Source organism: Lissotriton vulgaris, chromosome 1_1 (genome assembly GCF_964263255.1).
Source record: "Lissotriton vulgaris chromosome 1_1, aLisVul1.2, whole genome shotgun sequence".
NCBI classification, from domain to species: Eukaryota; Metazoa; Chordata; class Amphibia; order Caudata; family Salamandridae; genus Lissotriton; species Lissotriton vulgaris.
Window position 1 is genome coordinate 2020428042 of NC_141685.1, and position 20225 is coordinate 2020448266.

Genomic DNA, 20225 nt, shown 5'->3' on the forward strand with positions numbered 1-20225 from the left:
CATCTGGGCACACGGTAACTCAAAGAAAGAGGGCATTTGAAATGCGGTCGATTCAAACGGATTGACAGTTACCATGGAGGCATCCCTTTCTAGCTGGGGGAGGGTTAATGCAGGGGTTGAGGATAGGCGCCTTTCCGTGTCTTCAATGGCCGTTGCTACAGCTCCTATAGTTTTCTGGAGCATTAGATCAATAGCTGTAAGGGTCGGGAGTGGTTGGCCTGTTGCCTGGTCCTAGGGCATGGAAGGGAGGGCTTGATGTTTTTCCCCATGCTGGTCATACCCAGTGATGGGATGCCTCATTCACCTCCAAACCAGCAGTTAGGATGTGGGATGGGAGGGACTATAGTTTTGGCTAAACCCCTTTCTACACAAAGGCTAAAAAAAAAATAATAATAATAATATTAAAACTAAGCTTGACTGTTTGTAACAAAGCCCAGTTTGTGCACTGGGACGATGGTAAGACTAAACTTTTGGTTTGGAATTAGCAGCGGTTAATAAAGGATAAAAGTTAAAAGACCAAAAGTTTATAGTCTTAAGTCTTACAGTTCTGTGATGAAGTTTCAAGGGGGGTGGCCCAGCCTCGTCCTGCCCCGGACTGCCACAGACTGTCCCGCCCTTGTCCCAGGCTTCTCCCGCGTGCGTCCCGCGACGCAGGAGCTCTCCTTCAATTTTATGCGCCAGCGGGCACGGGCACAGCGTCAGCGGCGTCCTGGCCGCAAGTGTTGCCGGGATTTGTAGTCCCCTGGTCGGCGAGCACAACAGAGGTGACCCGGTGTTCTCCGTGGGTCTGTGCGAGGTCAGTGGTGGCAGGAGGTGAGGAGCGTCGTTCTCCGGTTACTGCCCATGTCTCAGTTCCGCATCCTCCGCTCCCCAGGAGCTCTCCTTCAATTTTATGCGCCAGCGGGCGCGGGCACAGCGTCAGCAGCGTCCTGGCCGCAAGTGTTGCCGGGATTTGTAGTACCCCGGTCGGCGAGCACAACAGAGGTGACCCGGTGCTCTCCGTGGGTCTGTGCTAGGTCAGTGGTGGCAGGAGGTGAGGAGCATCGTCCTCCGGTTGGTGCCCCTGTCTCAGTTACGCATTCCCCGCTCCCCAGGAGCTCTCCTTCAATTTTATGAGCCAGCAGGCGCGGGCACAGCGTCAGCGGCGTCCTGGCCACAAGTGTTGACGGGATTTTTAGTCCCCCGGTCGGCAGGCACAACAGAGGTGACCCGGTGTTCTCCGTGGGTCTGTGCGAGGTCAGTGGTGGCAGGAGGTGAGGAGCGTCGTCCTCCGGTTGGTACCCCTATCTCAGTTCTGCATCCCCCGCTCCCCAGGAGCTCTCCTTCAATTTTATGCACCAGCAGGCACGGGCACAGCGTCAGCAGCGTCCAGGCCACAAGTGTTGCCATTATTTGTAGTCCCCCAGTCAGCGAGCACAACAGAGGTGTCCAGGTGTTCTCCGTGGGTATGTGCGAGGTCAGTGGTGGCAGGAGGTGAGGAGCGTCGTCCTCCGGTTGGTGCCCCTGTCTCAGTTCCGCATCCCCATATAGTTGCCCCCTTGACTGAGCTGACTTCCAAGAAGCAGCCCAAGAAAGTGATTTGGTCTGACACCTGTCCGAAAGCTTTTGAGGCCCTGAAAGCTGCCATGTGCACAACGCCTGTGCTCCTGGCACCCAACTTCTCCAAAGAGTTCATTGTTCAAACAGACGCTTCAGAGCATGGTGTGGGGGATCCTTTTGTCACAGATGAATGAAGAGGGCCTAGATCAACCTGAAGCCTTCATCAGTAGGAGGTTACTTCCACGGGAACAGAGGTGGAGTGCTAATTAGCGTGTGGCATTTGCTGTGGTCTGGGAACTGAAGAAGCTGAGACCATACCTGTTTGTGACGCACTTCCTGGGTTCAGACAGACCACAGGCCCCTCAGATGGTTGATGCAGATGAGGGGTGAGAATCCAAAGCTGTTGAGGTTGTCCATTTCCCTACAGGGTATGGACTTTACGGTGGAACACCCCCCCTGGTACAGAACACGCCAACGCTGATGGCCTGTCCAGATTTTTCCGCCTTAGTGATGAGAACTCCCAGGAGGTAGGGTAGTTCTCTCCACATTTCAGCTGGAGGGGACACATGTTAGACCTGGCACCATTGGCGTGAGTCTCCCTTCCATTTTTTGCTGTTGCCGCATGTGTTTTTGCTGGTGTTAGATGCTTTGGGCACTGTGCCACTGCTCTCCAGTACCACAGTGCGAGTGCTCCCTACTGTAACTTAATGTATTGATTAGTGGTTCCTCGATTGGATGTTTGGTTTACTTGTCAGACCCTAGTACAGTGCACTGAGTGTGCCCAGGGCGTGTAAATTCAAATGCCGCTAGTGGGCTTGCAGCACTGGTTGTGCCACCCACAGAAGCAGCCTTGTAAAATGTGTCTAAGGTCTGCCATTGCAGAGGCTGCGTGCAGTCTGGTACTGTTACGCTGACTGGGAAAGTGCACCCACTTGCCAGTCCCTAAACCTTCCCTTGACTTCATATTAGTCACCCCTATGGTAGGCCCACGGGCAGGGTGCATTGTAAGTACAAGATAGGACAAGCCCTGAAGTGTATGGCATGTCCTAATAGTGAATTACAGCCATTTTCGTTTTTTCACTATTGCAAGGCTACCTGTTCTCCATAGGCCGGAATGGGCTGCTATAATAGTACATGTTATAATCCTAGCAGACTCAGAGAACATGGTAGAAATTCGAGTTTAGTATGCCTGGATTCAGAATAATAAAATACATCTTTTAGTGAAGTTTATTTTAATATTCTGAGTTTGCAAATACCACTTTTAGAAAGTAGGTATTTGCTCGCCTAACCATTTAAGCCTGCCTCTGCGAGGTTGTGTATTCCTTTGTCTGGTTTTGTGAGTGACAGGGCTGGGGGATTCCAAGAGACAGGCTGGGGCAGCCCGGTGGTGAATAGGGAGATCTGCATCTAGATGGGAGGGAGGAGTTGCACCTGAATAGGGCTGGGCCTTCCCTCTACAATGCCGGCTTCACCCCCTGTGGTGCGTCTGAGGTCTCTGCCCTGCACACTGAAAGAAGAGAAGGAAGACTGTCAACAAAGTGCTCCAGGACTGTACTTGCCTGCCAAAATGCTGTCTCCACCTCCTGTGAGGCGTCTGATGTGCCTGCCCTGCACTGTGAAAGGAAAGGAGAAGTCTGGTAAATAGAGTGCTTCAGAACTGGTTTTGGCTGGGCACAGGCCCCTCTCCCCTCAGAGAACAAAGGATTTTGGGGTATAAGTATTGGGACCCTGATCCCATGTGATTAGATCACTTCTGGACTTCCAAGACAAAACCTCTGCTGAGGAGAAGGAACCTGGAGAAACTGAGGAGAGACTATTCCCAAGCTGAAGTGCTGCTTGGGGGAATGGCCTGCAGTGGTTGCCTGACTGCAAAAGGGAGAAGGAAGAACGTTGTGTACTTTTCTATCAACTTGTGCAAAGATCTCCAAGGGCTTGGAAGAGAGCTTGCCCCCTGACCGAAGTCCCAGGACCAGTGGACTTCACCAGCCTTTGTGAATTGCAGCTGGAAACAAGTGGCTACAGAGACAGGGAGCTGTGACCGACTCTCACGACCGGCCCCGTGTCCTGTAGGCACCGCATCAAGCAACCTCCGCCTCAAACAACGTAAGCTCTGCACTCACCTACTCCGTCCTGACGCCGTCACCGAGCCGCAACCTGCACCGCGACTGGTAGACACTGCGACGTGCAGCGCCTCGCTACACCGAATCGAACTGGCCTGACCGACGCGGTCACTGGTGCTGACTTCGAGTCTTGTGACCGCACTGGAGTTGGTGACCGCCTCGGACGCTTTGCGATGCACCGCCCGACTCGCACCGCTCTCCGGACTGATCGATGCCAGATCCCGAACTCCGGCTCGTTCGCCGCACCGCAAGCTGCAAGCACCGCATCGAAGCACCGTCTTGCCCTGCAACGGAAGCCTTGGATCCACCGACTCTGTCAACGGGCCGCTGCCTGCACTGCATCGAGGGACAACGCGTCCTGCAACGCTTCCTTTCTGCACCGCGACGATCACCGGACCGGCTGGCACATCCATGCCGGCCGCCCCAAGTAAAAGGTACTGTGACTGAGTTTGTCAACATTTGAGTGGGCCCGTACCGACGCAGTCCGCTGGATTTGCTAGACTCTGTGTTATTTTCAACAACGCTACAGCCGGACCAGGCTACCGACTCGCACAGAACCTTGATTTAAGCCTTTACCACAAGAACTCTAGAAAGTTAATAGTACTGTAGATTCTTTTTGTCGTTTTTTGGTCTTGTGGTAACTCTATATAAAGTATAACTTATTTTTGATATACAACCTGTGTGGTGTCCATTTGTAGTGTTGTCAATCGGTCACTGTATGTGGTCATAAATGCTTAACTTACACCGCCTCTGAAATAAGTCTTGTCTGCTTGCGCCACGCTACCTAGAGGGTGAGCAGGGGTTATTTTAGAAGTGTAATCTCCCTTACTCTGACTAGAGGAGAGGGTCCCTATTTGTCACAAGTACCTCCCTGTGCCAACTAGAGACTCCCAATTCTAACACTACCACCATAGGTAGGCCTAAAAAATATGCCTCTTCAAGGCATGTTTATCTTTAGAGAAAGCGTTCTTTTCTCCTAACGGTTTAGCATCCGTTTTTGGGTGAAAAGCTGCGATAATTCTATTGCACTATCGGCAAGGACACGCTAACGCAGGTTCCCATGCCTCAGTGCCCTTTCCCTTAACGCCCAGCTTTGCATCTCTAATGAGATGCAAAGTGGGCGTTCCGCACCAAAATAACGTGAGGAATGTCGTAAACAGACATTTTCCCTTTCAGCAAACTTCCCGCTAACCTGCATAGCGATAGGAAAAGTAGCGCTAACCAAGCTTATTGCTACTTTTCTTACACCTGCTCTCAATTTGACTTAGCCATTGTTTACAATGGAAGGTGGATACTATGGCTAAGTCCACCCTGCCCTATCAATGAAGTATCGCCTTTAGCTGTGCGATTATCGCTGGATTTCCAGCGATAATCTCACAATTTGTAGCTAACTCTGGAATTTTTATCGCTTTTGAGATAAGCGTTGCTGATATCGCGCCATCTCAGCGATAAAATCCAGCAGTAGCCTGTGATAATTATCCTCGCGCTAAGAGTGCTTATCGATAATTATCGACGGCTGTTGCTGATATGCTCCCAAATTTCTAACTTTGCATGTTGATGTACTCTACAATGGAGCGCACACAGGTGCAAGGCAGCCTAAAGTGAATCAGTGCAGGGAGAGAGAAAAACAATGCTATCACCCTTTTCCCATTCATGTAACACAGCATCTTTTGCATAACCTACGCATAGGGAGCAGAAAAAAACATTGCACCTTCTATATACAAGGAGAGCTCCATAACGATTATCTCCCTAATCCTGCTGTTTTCATTCCTAGTGCTGCAGAACGCCACATTCATATTTCTGCCCTCAGATTTATCGATTCGAGGGAATTCCATAGTTCACTGCAGCATTCATATATACAAAAACTTATTTTCCCCTAAGGCTTCAGAAAAAAAACGCAGAAATCAGAGTTAGCCCTTCATTTTCCTCTTGTAATTCTAACATTCTGGTCAATATTCCATGGACATATTCGGTTGAAATATATGTCAAGGAAAATCCCCAATGGCATGTCTCTACTGCATTTCATATCATATCGATTCAGCTGGAATCTCCCATGTCCACCCAAATTGGTAATCCGTCGAAACATATAATAGGGGTCTCAGACGTAAATAGCAGAGCTGTGTGTGCCATCGCCCATACTATATTCCACATCCTCACTGCTTACAAGCATTTCCATATCATGTGTTTGTATGGTATTGTTTTTATGCATTCCCTTCAAAATTTGAATGACTTGTACAATTTCCACATATGTTGGTTCTATTAGTAAAGTATATTCGGTTTCAGATATTACCATTAGGTGGAAGCAGGCTGTAGTTACACCTATTTTGAAGAAGGCCACCCTTCACCCCCTTAAACCTGAGAACTACCGCCCCATTTCCTTGCTTCCGTGGGCTACAAAAGTTGCTGAGGCCCATGTGAATGGCATTCTCGCAGACCATCTTACCAGGGCTAACATCCTTGTCCCTTCCCAGAATGGGTTCCGTGCGGGCCACAGCACGGAGACGGCCCTACTTTCTATGGTCGAACATCTGCGTTCTGTGCTTGATGCGGGTCGCACGGCGGCAATATTGCTATTAGATCTCAGTGCCGCGTTCGACACAGTCTCGCACAGGATTTTGCTTCAGCGACTTGAGGAAGTAGGTGTCACGGGTTCTGCCCTATGCTGGTTTCAATCTTTCCTTGCGGAAAGGTCATTCCAGGTTGCGATTCCACCCGGTAAGTCCAAATCCTATCCGTTGGACCTGGTGGTCCCACAGGGCTCATTGTTGAGTCCCACTCTTTTCAATCTTTACGTGAGGCCGCTGGCTGTGGTCGTCAAGCAATGGGGCCTGACGATGGTTTCATATGCAGATGACACACAGCTGGCGGTCACGTTGAGTGGGGACTCAGACATGGAGGCTCCCAGGTTCCGTGACGGTTTACGGGCAGTGGCCAACTGGATGAACTCCAACTGTCTCCAGTTAAACACCAAGAAGACTGAGGTTATGGTGGTCGGCAAGCAGGCGGGGGTGGGGTGACGAGTGGTGGCCTCCTGAACTAGGTGTGACCCCCTCTCCAGCATCGGAGATAAAAAATCTTGGGGTCTGGCTTGACCCAACCCTCAGTTTCATATGTCACACCAAGAAAGTGGCGGCCTCTTGCTATGGCATTATTAGAGGACTCAGACCTATCCTTAAATTTTTTGATGCCCCCATCAGACAATTGGTGGTTCAAGCATCAGTGTTGTCCCGGCTAGACTATGGCAGCTCGCTTTTAGCTTTGATTAATCATTCAGAACTTACCCGGCTGCAGCGAGTTCAAAATGCTGCTGCCAGAGTGGTGATAGTTCTGCCTAGGCGGCGCTCGGTCTCCCAATCTTTGCACTCTCTCCACTGGCTCCCTGTAAATCAGAGGATTAAATTCAAGGTTCTCTGCCTTGCGTTTAAAATCCTCAAGGGTATGTCTCCCCAAATTCTGGAGAATCTGCTGACACCGTATGTACCCTCGCGAACCCTCAGATCTCTGGGTCAGAATCTGGTTGTGGTTCCGCGCTTCAGGCTGAGTAGAGCAGGTGGCCGCTCTTTTCGAGTGCTAGCGGCGAATTGGTGGAACTCTCTTCCTCTTCATATCCGAGCTATTGATGACCTTCTTCAGTTTAGACGTGCCATCAAGACCTTCTTATTTGTTTAGTTCTCATGCTGTTCCTGTGGCCCTTCTGTTTTTCTTTTGGTGTTGTGTTTGCCTTGTCAAAGCGCCAGGACGCCCCTTCGCTGGGGCAGCTGTGCGCGGTATAAGTAAAAATAACATAACAAAATAACATAACATATCTGGCCACATTTATCAAACCCTTGCAGCAGCTGCGCTGCATTACGTTATGTCTGTGTCTGTTTGCTCCTCGTTTAGGAGTCTTCTGAACCTGGCTTCCCTAACTTCCAGGGAGAATCTAACGTGTCTATGTTATGTTAATGTTAATGTTAGGCTGAATTTATAGAGCGCACTGACACCGGAAGTTTCCTAGCGCTGAGATTGAAATTGGGGTAGGACTGAGAGCTAATGGGAGTTCGAGAAGAGCCAGGTCTTTAGGCTCTTTCTGAAGCTCAGCAAGGTGTCAGAGGTTTTTTTTTTATGTTCAGAAAGGTTTTATTAAGTTTTAAGACAAAATGAAAAGAACAAGTACAATACAAAAAAGAGGAAGGAATTTACAAGCGTAAGCAATCAAATAATCAATATGAAATGCATTAAACCAAAATACGCAATATAAATATATAATAATAAAATAGAATCGCAATTAAAGAGGAAGGGAAAGGAGGAAAGGGAGGGAGAGGGGAAGGAAAGCACATGTCATAGGGTCATAAAGTCAAAAACTACAGAGTTACAATTAAATTGTAATGCAAAAATAGAACATAAGAAAATATTTAACAATATCATTGCAAAACATATGAATCAATAGGAAACCAAAACGACTGAAATGATTGTGAATTATGAGTAACGCCTTTAAGAGATAGCTGTGCACCTCTTCTCGTAAAGGTAATCCACGACCACCAAGCATGGACTGAAAGAGAAGAAGCATCTTTCCAACAGAAGGTGATGGATTTTAAGGCAGCTGTTATCAGAAAATTAAACAATTTTGCCTCAGACTCAGAAAGGGGATAAGTTAGGGCAATCGATTTGCAAATTAATAAATTAAAGGAAATATCATCTTGTAAAGGTAAAATTTTTAAAATAACACTCCAAACTTCCAACCAAAATTTCATAATAACTGGACAGTCAAATAACATATGGCGAAGTGAACCTGGGCTAGCATTGCAGTGCCAACAAACATCAGAAAGTAACAGTTTAGCATGAAATAGACGTGAAGGAGTCCACAAAGTGTTAAATAATATATAGGCATTGGTTTGATAAAGGGACACTGGGAGCCAGCCAGAGATACTGTCAAGCCATATAGAGGACCATGAATCGTCTGACAGGGAGATAGAAAGTTTCTTGTTCCAGAACGATGAGATAGTCTGAACATTGGAGCCCTGTGAGGTAGAATTTTTTTTATAAAAAACAGAGACAGCTTTAGGGGACGATGTTGCAGCTGTAAGGTAAATTAATAGGTCATTTGTGGTGGACGAGGGAACACCATTAGGAAAGGAATCCAAAATAGAGTTACATAAGAATTGATATTTTAAAAGGTCAGTAGCTGGAAGACCAAACTTTAACTGTATCTGCTCAAAGGGAATAAAAGCATTACCATCAAAAACATCCTTAAGATATAAAATTCCCTTTGAAATCCAAGAGGACCAAAAGGTAATGTTTCTGTTCAGTTTAAGTAGTGCACTGTGCCATAAAGACAAGTGGATTGTGGAACGTAGGGGTAATTCAAAATTAGAATCTAAATCATTAATTATCAATCTGGAGGACTTAATGATAGAGGAAAGATGAACAACCTTCGCTGTGGAAGACATTGACATCAATGAAGGCAAAGAAAAGGGTCGTACAATGGAGGCTTCAATATCCAACCAAATTGGAGGCTTTACCATATGTGAAGTGTGAAACCAAAGGGAACTCTGCTTTAAAATAAAAGCTTTATGGTAAAGGTGAAAGTCTGGCAGGGAAAAACCAGCCTGAGCCTTAGTAAATTTTAACTTTTTGTAAGCAATACGAGGGACTTTGTTACACCACAGGAATTTAGATAAGAGTGTGTCAATAGATTTATAAAAACTAAGAGGAAATTGGGTGTGGATCATTGCTAAGGAGTAGAAAACTTTAGGCGCTATGTTCATTTTTATAGATTCCATTCTTCCCCACCAAGTGAGATGAAGGGCAGACCATTTGGACGTTTTGTTTTTAATGTAGTCAATTATGAAATCGGAATTAAGTTTTAATGTAGCTGGCAGCGATGAAGCAAGTAGAATACCCAAATACTTAAGTTTGGTTGGTTGCCAAAGAATATCTGTGTTTGGGAGCATCTCTGAGGTACAAAACACATTTAAAGGAAAAAATTCAGTTTTGCTTACATTTAATTTGTAACCTGAAACCATAGAGTATTGAGCAATAATGTCTAATAGGGAAGGAACAGAAGAGAGAGGGTTATTAATAAATAATAAAACATCATCTGCATAAGCTAAAGTTTTCACAGTAACATCATTGATCGTAATACCCTGAATGTCATCACAAAGGCGAATATAGTTAAGAAAAGGTTCAATGCCTAAAAGAAATAACAGTGGAGAAAGGGGACAACCTTGCCTAGTTCCTCTAAAAAGAGGAAACTGACTAGAAATTTGACCATTAATGAACAGACGAGCAGTAGGGGCAAAATATAAAGCAGAAATCATGCGAATAAAAGGGGCACCAAAATCAAAAGACAATAAAGTTTTAAATAAAAATTGCCAGTGAATCTTATCAAATGCTTTCTCAGCATCTAAGGCCATCACTCCCGCAGGAGAGGACAGGTGAGAACTTTGTTCAATAATGTGTAATAGAGTTCTAGTATTATTAGCAGAATATCTATTTTTCATGAAACCAGATTGATCTGGATGAATAATGGAATGGAGTACAGGAGCTAATCTAGTGGCAAGAATTTTCGCATAAAGCTTACAATCCTGGTTAATTAGGGAGATGGGGCGATAATTAGAGACTAAGGTAGGATCTTTATCAGGTTTGGGCAAAACTATAATTAAGGCATCCGTGAAAGAGCCTGAAATAGTACCAGAAGATCCAAAATGAGAGAAAAGGGTATTCAAATAAGGAAGGAGATGAGATTGGAATTCTTTGTAAAATTCTGCTGGGATACCATCCGGACCTGGGGATTTATTCTTGGGAAGTGACTTACAGCCTGATTCATCAAGCTGAAATCGGCTCGCAAAGGGTCAGATTCTGAGAATCTGGCCCTTTGCGAGCGCTATTTTTGCATTTGGGATTCATCATCCCAAATGCAAAAATCGGTAATTGCTAATTCGCTAAATTGCGAGGAATTACATTTAAGGAATCTCTATTTGAGATTCCTTAAATGCAATTCATCAACCATTTTTAAATTGCTAATTCGCAATTTCGGGCCGCTATTTACCGAGAGGTCAGACCTCTCGGTAAATAGCAAAAACTTAGAAAAATGCTTTTAAAAGCATTTTTCTAAGTTGCATGTTGCACACACACATGTCCTTTGGACATGTGTGTGTGCAACACCTGTGTGAAATTTCATTTGAGGGGTGCTACAGGGTGTCCTGTGGACACCCCTGGCACCCTTCAAATCGCAATCTTATTTGCGATTAGCTAATTGCTAATCGCAAATAAGGAATACTCCCCATTCATTCCTATGGGCCTTTTGGCCCATAGGAATGAATGGCGAGTTATTCCTTATTTGCGATTAGCAATTAGCTAATCGCAAATAAGGAATTGTAAGGAATCGCATTTTTATTGCATATTCCTACTTGAATCCCGTTTTGCGAGTCCTTAATAGCGATTCGCTATGAATCGCTATTAGGGCCTCGCAAAACGGGAGCATGATGAATCAGGCGGTTGATGGCAAGCAAAATCTCTTCAGATGTAATTGGGGAATCTAAACCTGTTCTATCTGATAAGGAAATATGGGGTAAATTGCAGTTACTTAAAAAAGAATCAATTAAAGATTCAGGGCAGTTGTCAGGTTTACTATAAAGGGTGGAATAAAAATTTAAAAATTCTTGTACAATATCATTATGAGAAATAGCTACATTGCCTTGTGTACCTCGTATTGAGGTAATCTGAGTTTTATCTCTTTTAATTCGTAAGTAATTTGCGAGGAGTTTTCCTGATCTATTGATGTTAAAACGAAATCTAGCATTGGACTTTGAAAGTTGAACACCTGCTCTTTGACTAAGGATGGCATTATATTCATAGCGAAGTTTTTGAAGTGTAAGTTTGTACTGGGGGTCATTAGAAGAGATAAACAAACGCTCAAATTTAGCAATTTGCTTTTCCAAATGCTTAATGTTAGCGTTAAATTGTTTGTTTTCATGAGCCATAATAGAAATTGTGGTACCTCTGATGTAAGCCTTAAATGCATCCCATCTGGTGACAATTGACGTGGAATCTTCAGGGTTGAACAAAAAATAGTCTTGTACAGCTTGTAATAGTTTAGGTTTATGCTTATCAGTAAGGACAATACTAGAGTTCATACGCCACCTATTTTGTTTAGTAAAAGTAGAGGAGATATTTAAGACAAATGATATTAAAGCATGGTCTGAAATGTCTATAGTGCCTATAACAGGATTTGTAGCTGACTGAAGTAAGGATGGTGAAATCAAAAAATAATCAATCCTTGAATGAGAGTTATGAGGATTAGAGAAAAAAGAAAACCATTTTTCAGTTGGAAAGTGTAGTCTCCATACATCAGCCAATTTGGTTGTACTAAGGAAAGTTTTGAAAGCATGAAAAACTTTATGGGGCCTAAACTTGGTAGTAGAAAGTCTATCAAGTAGCGGATCAATGATCACATTAAAATCCCCTCCAACAATCAAAGGAACTTGTCCCAACTTCAGAACTTCAGTAGATAAGTTAGACCAAAACGACGGGTCATCGGCCGTGGGGCCATATATATTAAGCAAAAAGAAGGTTGAGTCATGAATTTTAACTTTAACAACAATAAATCTACCTTCTGTATCTGTAAATTTACTAATAATCTGACAGTGTAATCTCTTAGCAAAGAAAATCGCAACCCCATTTTTCTTACCAAGGGCAGGCGATGAGACAATATTGTCCACCCACTTTTTCTTCATATAGTGCAAAATGGTATCATCGACATGTGTTTCTTGGATAAAACATATGTCAGCTTTAGGTGCACCCAAATAGTCTAAAATTTTAGTTCTTTTAACTGGATGCCGTAGACCTTTAACATTAAGAGAAACAATTTTGATATCATGTGTAGTAGCCATAAAGAAGTAAAAAGAGAACAAGAAGAGATGGTAAAGGAAGAGAAGAGAGTGAACAGCCATAGAAGAAAAGTAACTCTACGTAGAAAGCTAGAAAAGGCAAGGAAGGATACAAAAGGAGAAAACAGAAAAGGAGGAAAAAGCTACAAACAGGACACATAAATAAGGACACAGAGACGCACACCCGTTTCACAAGCATGGCCAGATACCGTTGGAGCCCATGAAGAAAGAAGAATCATCAGGAATGCTCAGACTAATTGCGTTCAGGTAATAGGAGCTTGTGTCTCCATTGATGACGAAGCTTGTTGGTCCAGAAAAAGTCTCAAGTCTTCAGGACGATGAAAAGATTTTGAGAAGGTATCCTTCCAAACTCGCATTGTAGACGGATCAAATAGACCATACTTAAAACCAAGGCTTCTCAATTGTGGACGCAAAGATGAAAATTCCTTGCGAATAGCAACCGTTTCCTTTGCAAAGTCTTGATGGATAAATATTTTGGAGCCATTTACCAGAAGCGAAGGAATGTCTCTAGCTGCTTTCCTTATGAGGACCAAGTGATGGTGACGCAAAACCTTGAAAATCATTTGCCTGGGTTTTGCATGTCGTGGATTCCTGTGTGAGGGAATTCTATGCGCTTTGTCCACCTCAAATTTTTCCGGAAATTTGATATTTAGAAGACCAGGCAGTAAAGACTCCAGGTACAGGCGACAGTCAGAGCCCTCAACTTCCTCCGGCAAATTGAAAATGCGGAGATTATATTGTCTATTACGGTTTTCCAATTCCAATAGCTGGTTATGCATTGGCACTATTTGAGCCATCAAAGGTGTAAAAGCGTCAAGTTTGGTTTTATTGTCCAGACTTTTGATAGAATTATCAGAAACTTTCATGGACATAGACGCCATATCTTTGCGAACATTTTTCACTTCGTTTGCAATAGTATCAGTATTGATGCGCAGCGCTTTAATTTCTTCCAGTATCAGGTTAAGTGAAGGTTCAGAAGTTTCCACAACCTTAGATTTGTTTGGGGGAGGAGACACCTGCTGCTTCCTTTTGTTGTTAGCTAAAGTTTTATTATCCATTTTGAGGAAAAAAAATAACTTTTTGTGTCAGAAAATTGTAAAAAACAAATCCACCTCAAAATTTTAAGAAATATGAGGGAAAAGGGTATTAAAAGCTCAAAAAGTTGTAGAAGAAAAGGCAGCTGAAGGGTTAAGTTGAGCCGTGGGAGTGGCTAGGCCCAAGCCAGGCCCTTTCCTCAGAAGTGCACCGCCCCCTGTGTTGATGCAATCGGCAGAATCTGAGCAGAGGCTGGGGAGAGGAGCCAGGAAGCAGACTGAGGGACCCTCACGCGTTGAAAACGCTTAAAAATCACAGCGAAGGTAGGGGGCCGGCAGAGGAGGCAAGCGCCATAAAAACTGAGCAAACCTTGTGGCAATAATCGTCGATAATCAGCTCATTAGGCTGAAGTAATTACGGAGCTCCGGTGGCGGCGGACATCTTGTCGACGCGCTCGCGCGACTCTCCAGGTGTCAGAGGTTTTGATGTGTAGGGGGATGGAGTTCCACAGCTTGGGTGCCAGGAAGCTGAATCTCCGGCCACCCAGTTTTTTTAACTTGATCGCTGGGACGGTGAGAAGGTGAAGATGGGCAGAACGGAGGTTGCGAGTGGGGCAGTGTGGATTAATGAGGGATTTCAGGAAGGCCGGGCATTTGGTATGCCGGGCTTTGTAGATTAGGCATCCAATTTTGAAGGCAGCCCTTTGTTCAATGGGCAGCCAGTGCAGCTTGGCCAGAAAGGGTCTAGCAGATTGCCATTTGGGGACTTTACAGATGAGTCTTGCTGCCTGGTTCTGCACCATCTGGAGGCGGTGAAGAACGGACCTGGGTAGGCCCCAGAAGAGGGAGTTGGAGAAGTCGAGGTGGGAAAGGACGAGGGAAATGACGATTTGAACCAAGGCCTCGTGGGAAAGCAGGTGAGAAATTTTTCGAATTTTACGTAGCTGGAACATGCTAGCAGAGATGATAGCTCCGACGAGGGTTTTAAGGGTGAGGTCTCTGTCAATGGTGACACCTAAACATTTTACTGCACTCGACGGAATAGGGGCAGTGCCCAGCTCAACTGGCCAGAATTGAGGTCCCCAGTGTGCCGAGCTAGTGCCAGGCAGGATAAGTTCCGTTTTTTCCGGATTTAATTTAAGCTGGTTAGAAATCATCCATTGTTGGATGTGCAGCATTACTGCCTAGAAGTTAGATGCGGCATCCGGGGTGCCTAAAGGAAAGATGATCTGCATGTCATCTGCGTAGTTGAGGACAGTGCAGTTCCAGTTACTGAGTGAGTGAATTAGCGGACGGAGGTATAAATTAAAAAGAAGAGGTGAGAGGGAGGATCCCTGGGGGACTCCACAGGTGGTGGGTACCTGGGTAGCAGTGAAGGGGCCTAGATGGACTGTTTGCACTCTGCCAGAAAGGAAGGACTTCATCCAATCCTGTGCAGGGCCCTGGATGCCTGCTTGTCCGACACGGTGGAGGAGAATGTCATGGTCCACCGTGTCGAACGCGGCCGAGAGATCCAAAAGGACAAGTGCCTGTGGGGACCCTCTGTCGGCATTCTCCCGAAGAGTATCGATGACTTTTAGGATAACTGCCTCGGTAGAATGGGCTGGCCTAAAGCCTGCCTGGTTAGGTACCAGAAAGTCAGAGCTTTCTATAAATGCCGATAGACAAGAGGTCACATGGGCCTCCAACAGTTTAGAAGAATAAGGTAAAAGGGAAATAGGCCTGTAATTGGCGGGATTGGCAGGGTCGGCTCCGGCTTTTTTTAGGAGGGGAACCAGTATGGCCTGTTTGAACACAGAGGGGACCGTGCCAGTACTTAGGGAGGTGTTCAGGAGGGGGAGTATGCTGTCAGGTAAAGCTGAAAAAACTGCCCTAAGGACCGGGGGGGGACAACAGTCCTTGGGAGAACCTGATTTAATACGGGTTGTAAGCTCAGTAAGGGTACTGGGAGTAATAGCTGGGAACTGAGTGAAGGTGTAGGGGTTGAGAGGGGAGGAATCTGAGGAACTAAAGGGAATGGAAGGGGAGATGGCGTTCTTGATGTCAGCGATTTTCTGAATAAAATAAGTATTGAGCGCATTGCAAGTGTCTTGGGTTGGAGCCTGGGAGGGAAGAATTCTTTGATCAGAGGAGAAATCATTCATGATTTTAAAGATTTCTTTGGATTTGTTAGAGGCTGAGTTGATTCTTTCGGAGACATGTGAGGCCTTAGCTTTAATGATAGCACTTTTATATTCATTGCGGGCCTTCACATACTCAGCACGGTCCTCCGTAGAGTAACCCCGTCTCCATTTGCGTTCAAGGTGGCGTAGCTTCAATTTTTGTGCTTTAAGTTCCTCAGAAAACCAGCGATGGGAATTGCCACACCTCGTGTGAGCAAATCTAGTAAGAGGGGTGAATTTGTCACTGGCCGCTTGCAGCCAGGTGGTAATTGCACCTTCCATAGAATCGATACCGGATGCTAGGTTGATGGTGGGGCAGGTGTTAGCTGCAAAGTCGAGAAACCCCTGGGAATCATAGGAGTTCCATTTGCGACATTGTCCGCCAGGAAGGGTAGGGGCCTTGATGCTCCCTTTAATGGTGATGGTAACCTCTATCAGGTGATGATCTGACCAGAGGCAGGGGGAAATGTTAGGGTGGGACAAGGCAAGATTGTGGGTCCAGACGTGATCAAGAATGTGGCCTTTGGAGTGGGTAGGTGAGGTGATGTGTTGTGTAAGGTTCAGACAGGTCAGGGTTTCAAAAAGCTCTGTAGCATGAGGCCCTGCAAGGTCGTTGTCGTACCAATAATTGAAATCGCCAAATATGGCGATTCTCGAGTTGTGCGTAAGCAGGTCAGCTACCTGTTCACTCAAGGATAGAGGAAAAGATGGCATCGACAAGGGGGGACGATAAAGTAGTACAAGTGCAAGGGCACCACCTCCAGTTTCCAGACTGATGACTAAGTTATCTGTCCCAGGTAGGGTAAGTGAAGCGGAGGTGAGAAATCTGAACTTTTTGTGAATGATAGCCGCTACTCCGCCTCCAGGGCGGTTCAAAGGGCGATTGACATTGAGGATGTAATAGTCTGGAGGAAGGGCAGCTAAGATGTCAGGATGAGAGTCCGGAGTGAGCCATGTCTCGGTCTATGACTGCTGGGTACCAGCTATCTGTTTCTTCAGTTCGGTTTCCCCAAGTCATTGGCCTACATGGACGTTTAGGTCTGGCTTGACAGTGCAATGTTTACACTTTATACTCTTTCAGATCCAGGAGCGTGTAGACTTTTGGACATTGTCATTTACCGGCAGTAGAATATTAGAGCACAGCACGCGCCATCACCAACCTCTTGATTCTAGTCTTCGGTTTCAAATGTCTCCTTTTCTCTCATCGTTGTCAATCTGTTATCATAGTTTACAGACAGAGTGTTGGGAGAGGCGTACGGATGTGCTGTATGCATCTAGCAGAATCGCTTTAACTCTTTTGATGGTGGTGAGCAAATGTTTTCTTCCACTCAGAGGATAAACGCTGCTTTCATGTTTATCTTTTTTAGGCATCTGCCTACAGACAGCCTTCTATGCCTGTTCCATGGAATAATGAGTTCCGTACAGTACATGGTCGGGCACATGGAACAAAGGCACATGCCATTCACTTGCCATTTTGTCAGCAGTGGTATGGCTTAATATTTTTCAGCTAAATAACTTAACAAGCATGGCATTCTGTTGCCACCAAGTGGCCGCTGCTGGTAGTAAAGGCATGCAGAACACAGGTGAACATTCCTAAATGTTTTGTTTTTTAACCTCGGTGCTTGGAATTATATTACTCTATAGCTCTCAGAATTTAAATGTGCTCCTTTCTGAACAGCACTGTTATTGCAACCAACATAAGATTTGAACTTAAATTATTGCTCTTTGCTTTTAACATAAGCTTTGCTGCCACCCACTTTTAAACAGTCTGCATTTTCACATGTAACATTTAGGGCCTCGTATGAAAACAGTATGACACCTCATGTCGCAAGGAGTTACAGATATGTCAGTATTTCTGACGTATCTGTAGGCGCAAAAATTAGGCATTGCTGGAGTGAGTCACAAAAGTGACGCAACTCCATCAATGGGTCATTTCACATGGGCAAGCCCCACTTTAAATGTGTCTATGTCAATCTTACGCCTGCTGTGAGGCAGGCGTAAGATATTGACGCATTTGTGTTCTAGAAGTGACGCAGTGAAATCTCACGGCGTCACTTCTGCGAGGCTTACTTGCGTCAGAACGCCCACCCTGCATACATTAGACCTGGCGCAGGTAGAATGTGGTGCAGGGATTTACAAGGTCACACATATACCTAGATGCGCCACTTTATAAATATGACTCACAATGGCGCATTTTATACCCTGCTGGTGCGTCACAAAAAGTGACGCACCAGCAGCGCAAATGTGACGTAAGGGCTCTTAAATAAGCCCCTCAGTTTTTGTCTTACCCATCGAATTTCGGGTAGGGCTTTGCACTATTCACCTCCCTGCTGTTCTTCCGTCTGGCCGTGTGGATACCACAAACAGGGACACACTCACTCCTGACAAACAGTCATCGACGTCTGGCTCCATGTCCTGACCGAGATTCTCTACAAATGCCAATAAAGTCTAGTTCTGGTGCCAGACATCTTGCTCTGAGAAGATGGCTCTGCTTGTCTGTCTCTTACAAAATCAAAAGGCCTGGTGGTGCACCACAGCGCAGCAGGCAGAGGGTCTGTGCTGTGTTTTGCTCACCCGACGAGAGCAGAAATGCATCAAATCCTCGAATAAATGGCACAGCTCTGCTCTCTCATTGTGCTGCAGTGCTTAGTGCTGCCTAGCGCCAAAACAGGCACCTTGGTGCCATCGTGCAAGATTGTGTGTGTTGTGGTAAGGACGTTTTTGTACGTGAAAGGCTATGTACCTTCCTGCACAAAAAAGTATCCTTTGAGGCTACTTCCTCTTTGCATGTGTGCTGCAGGATGGGCCACTGTGCAAAGATGCCTGCGTTACGAGCATGATTGTTTTTGTGCAGGAAGGAATACCTTTCTGCACAAGAACAATCCTGAAAGACATTCATTTTCCCCTTTGTGTGGGTGCTGCTGAACGCAGCAGGAATGCAAAGAGTGAATAACAAAGAGAAATAAAGAGATTTCTCCTTGTTACACTGAGGTATGGGAGGTACACCATTTTGGTGCAATCCCAGGTTTACATACCCAAATAAATCTGATATAGTTTCAAAAAACGTGAGTAAATGTGTTGGAACACCCACATTCCACCCATGGAACATCTATCTGCCGCAAGGCAATGCAAGGCAGCAAAATGTGTGGTCATGTGTTACTTTAGATTTACTAAACCACAGAGCTAAGCAAGTTGGCTTTGCGTGGCTTAGTAAATACCAGTTATGGAATCACGTTTCTTTGCGACGATTTGCATTACAAAATGACAACGCAAGCCCATAGTAAATCTGCCCCTCTGTTTTATGACCAGTGCTCTCACATGGGCAGAACCTTTCATGTCCGATCTCTGAGTGGTCATCTTACCTCCTGTTTCATCTATTGTAGACTTCCTTCTCTCTGCACTGCTTTTTAATCTTGTAAATAAGCCCCATTACTGTTAATTTATGTGACGTTCACAAGTAAAAATCGCCCTGATTTGTTATTTCTTTTTTTAGTTATGCCCTGTTTTCATTTACAATGAACACTTATGCAAATACAAAACTAACAACTGTTTATACTAGTAGACAAGTGCAGTGTATCATTAGCATACAATGCTGTTTGCCTTTCAGCATACATGCTTATGTAGCGTAGAGTGCCACCCAACGTGTGCAGAAGTGCTATAGCTGCCCATTTAACTGTTGGCTGCAAAATGCATTCACAGAAACACGGTACAGATGCATTAAACCACCAGCAAATGATGTGCAAAAGGAAAGGGCATCGGAACAGCAGTACACGGTACCCTGCTCACATACAGTAATTTCGCAGCCCTAGGCAGGGGGCATGAAATGGCTGCGATCAACAAGCCGTGCTCCTGACGCAATAGTGTGCGTGCTTAGCCTGGGGCCCAGATTCCGAGAAGACCCCATCCATCACCCAGTAGTCGAGGTTATTGTCTCACTGCAGAGCAGCACCAGGGGCTTTGTTTTTACTGAGTGTGAAGTGCTTCTGATGACAGGATTTGGCTGCCACAATAAGCTTTTTTAACATTAACAGAACGATGTTCAGGGCTGCTACTATTTCTGGCACAGTTTTTCCTAATTAGACAACTTCTGAAGTGACATGAATCTTGGCAAAAAAGTTTTTAATGGAAATATAAAGGTGTCTAGAACTACAGAGAAGTGCATTCAGGCGGATAGTGAGGACTGAACTATTGGACCTCCACCATCCTGTCATTTATCCTTCCACAGTCCCTGTGGCACTAACAAAGGACTCTTCACTTACAGTTCGCCATGGCTTCCTTGCTTCAAACTGTTTCAGAGACTGAACAATACAAACCTCCTTTGCCAGTCCCGGGGTACCCGGGTCTCCTCCGGGGCATACTTAGTTAATTCTCTGAGCATGTGCTATATTGGAGACGCCTTACCAGATCACCCCACATTTGGCTATTTATCTGTGGAAGTGTTTTCCAAAATGCACCATTTGTGCCACTCCCTCCCCCTCA

At 45.3% G+C, this 20225-nt stretch overlaps 1 protein-coding gene across 1 annotated transcript in view; it reads right to left on the reverse strand.

The window, feature by feature from the left end:
* LOC147751546 (uncharacterized) overlaps nucleotides 1–16460 on the reverse strand; it is an 89804-nt gene extending 73344 nt beyond the window's left edge. Inside the window, exons 1-2 of the mRNA XM_086933415.1 lie at nucleotides 15114–16460; nucleotides 13118–13626 (exon numbers count right to left, since the gene is read on the reverse strand). Coding sequence (XP_086789541.1) covers nucleotides 13118–13626; nucleotides 15114–16460 — 1856 coding nt within the window. The remainder of the gene's footprint in view (nucleotides 1–13117; nucleotides 13627–15113) is intronic.
* Nucleotides 16461–20225: the final 3765 nt, after the last annotated feature.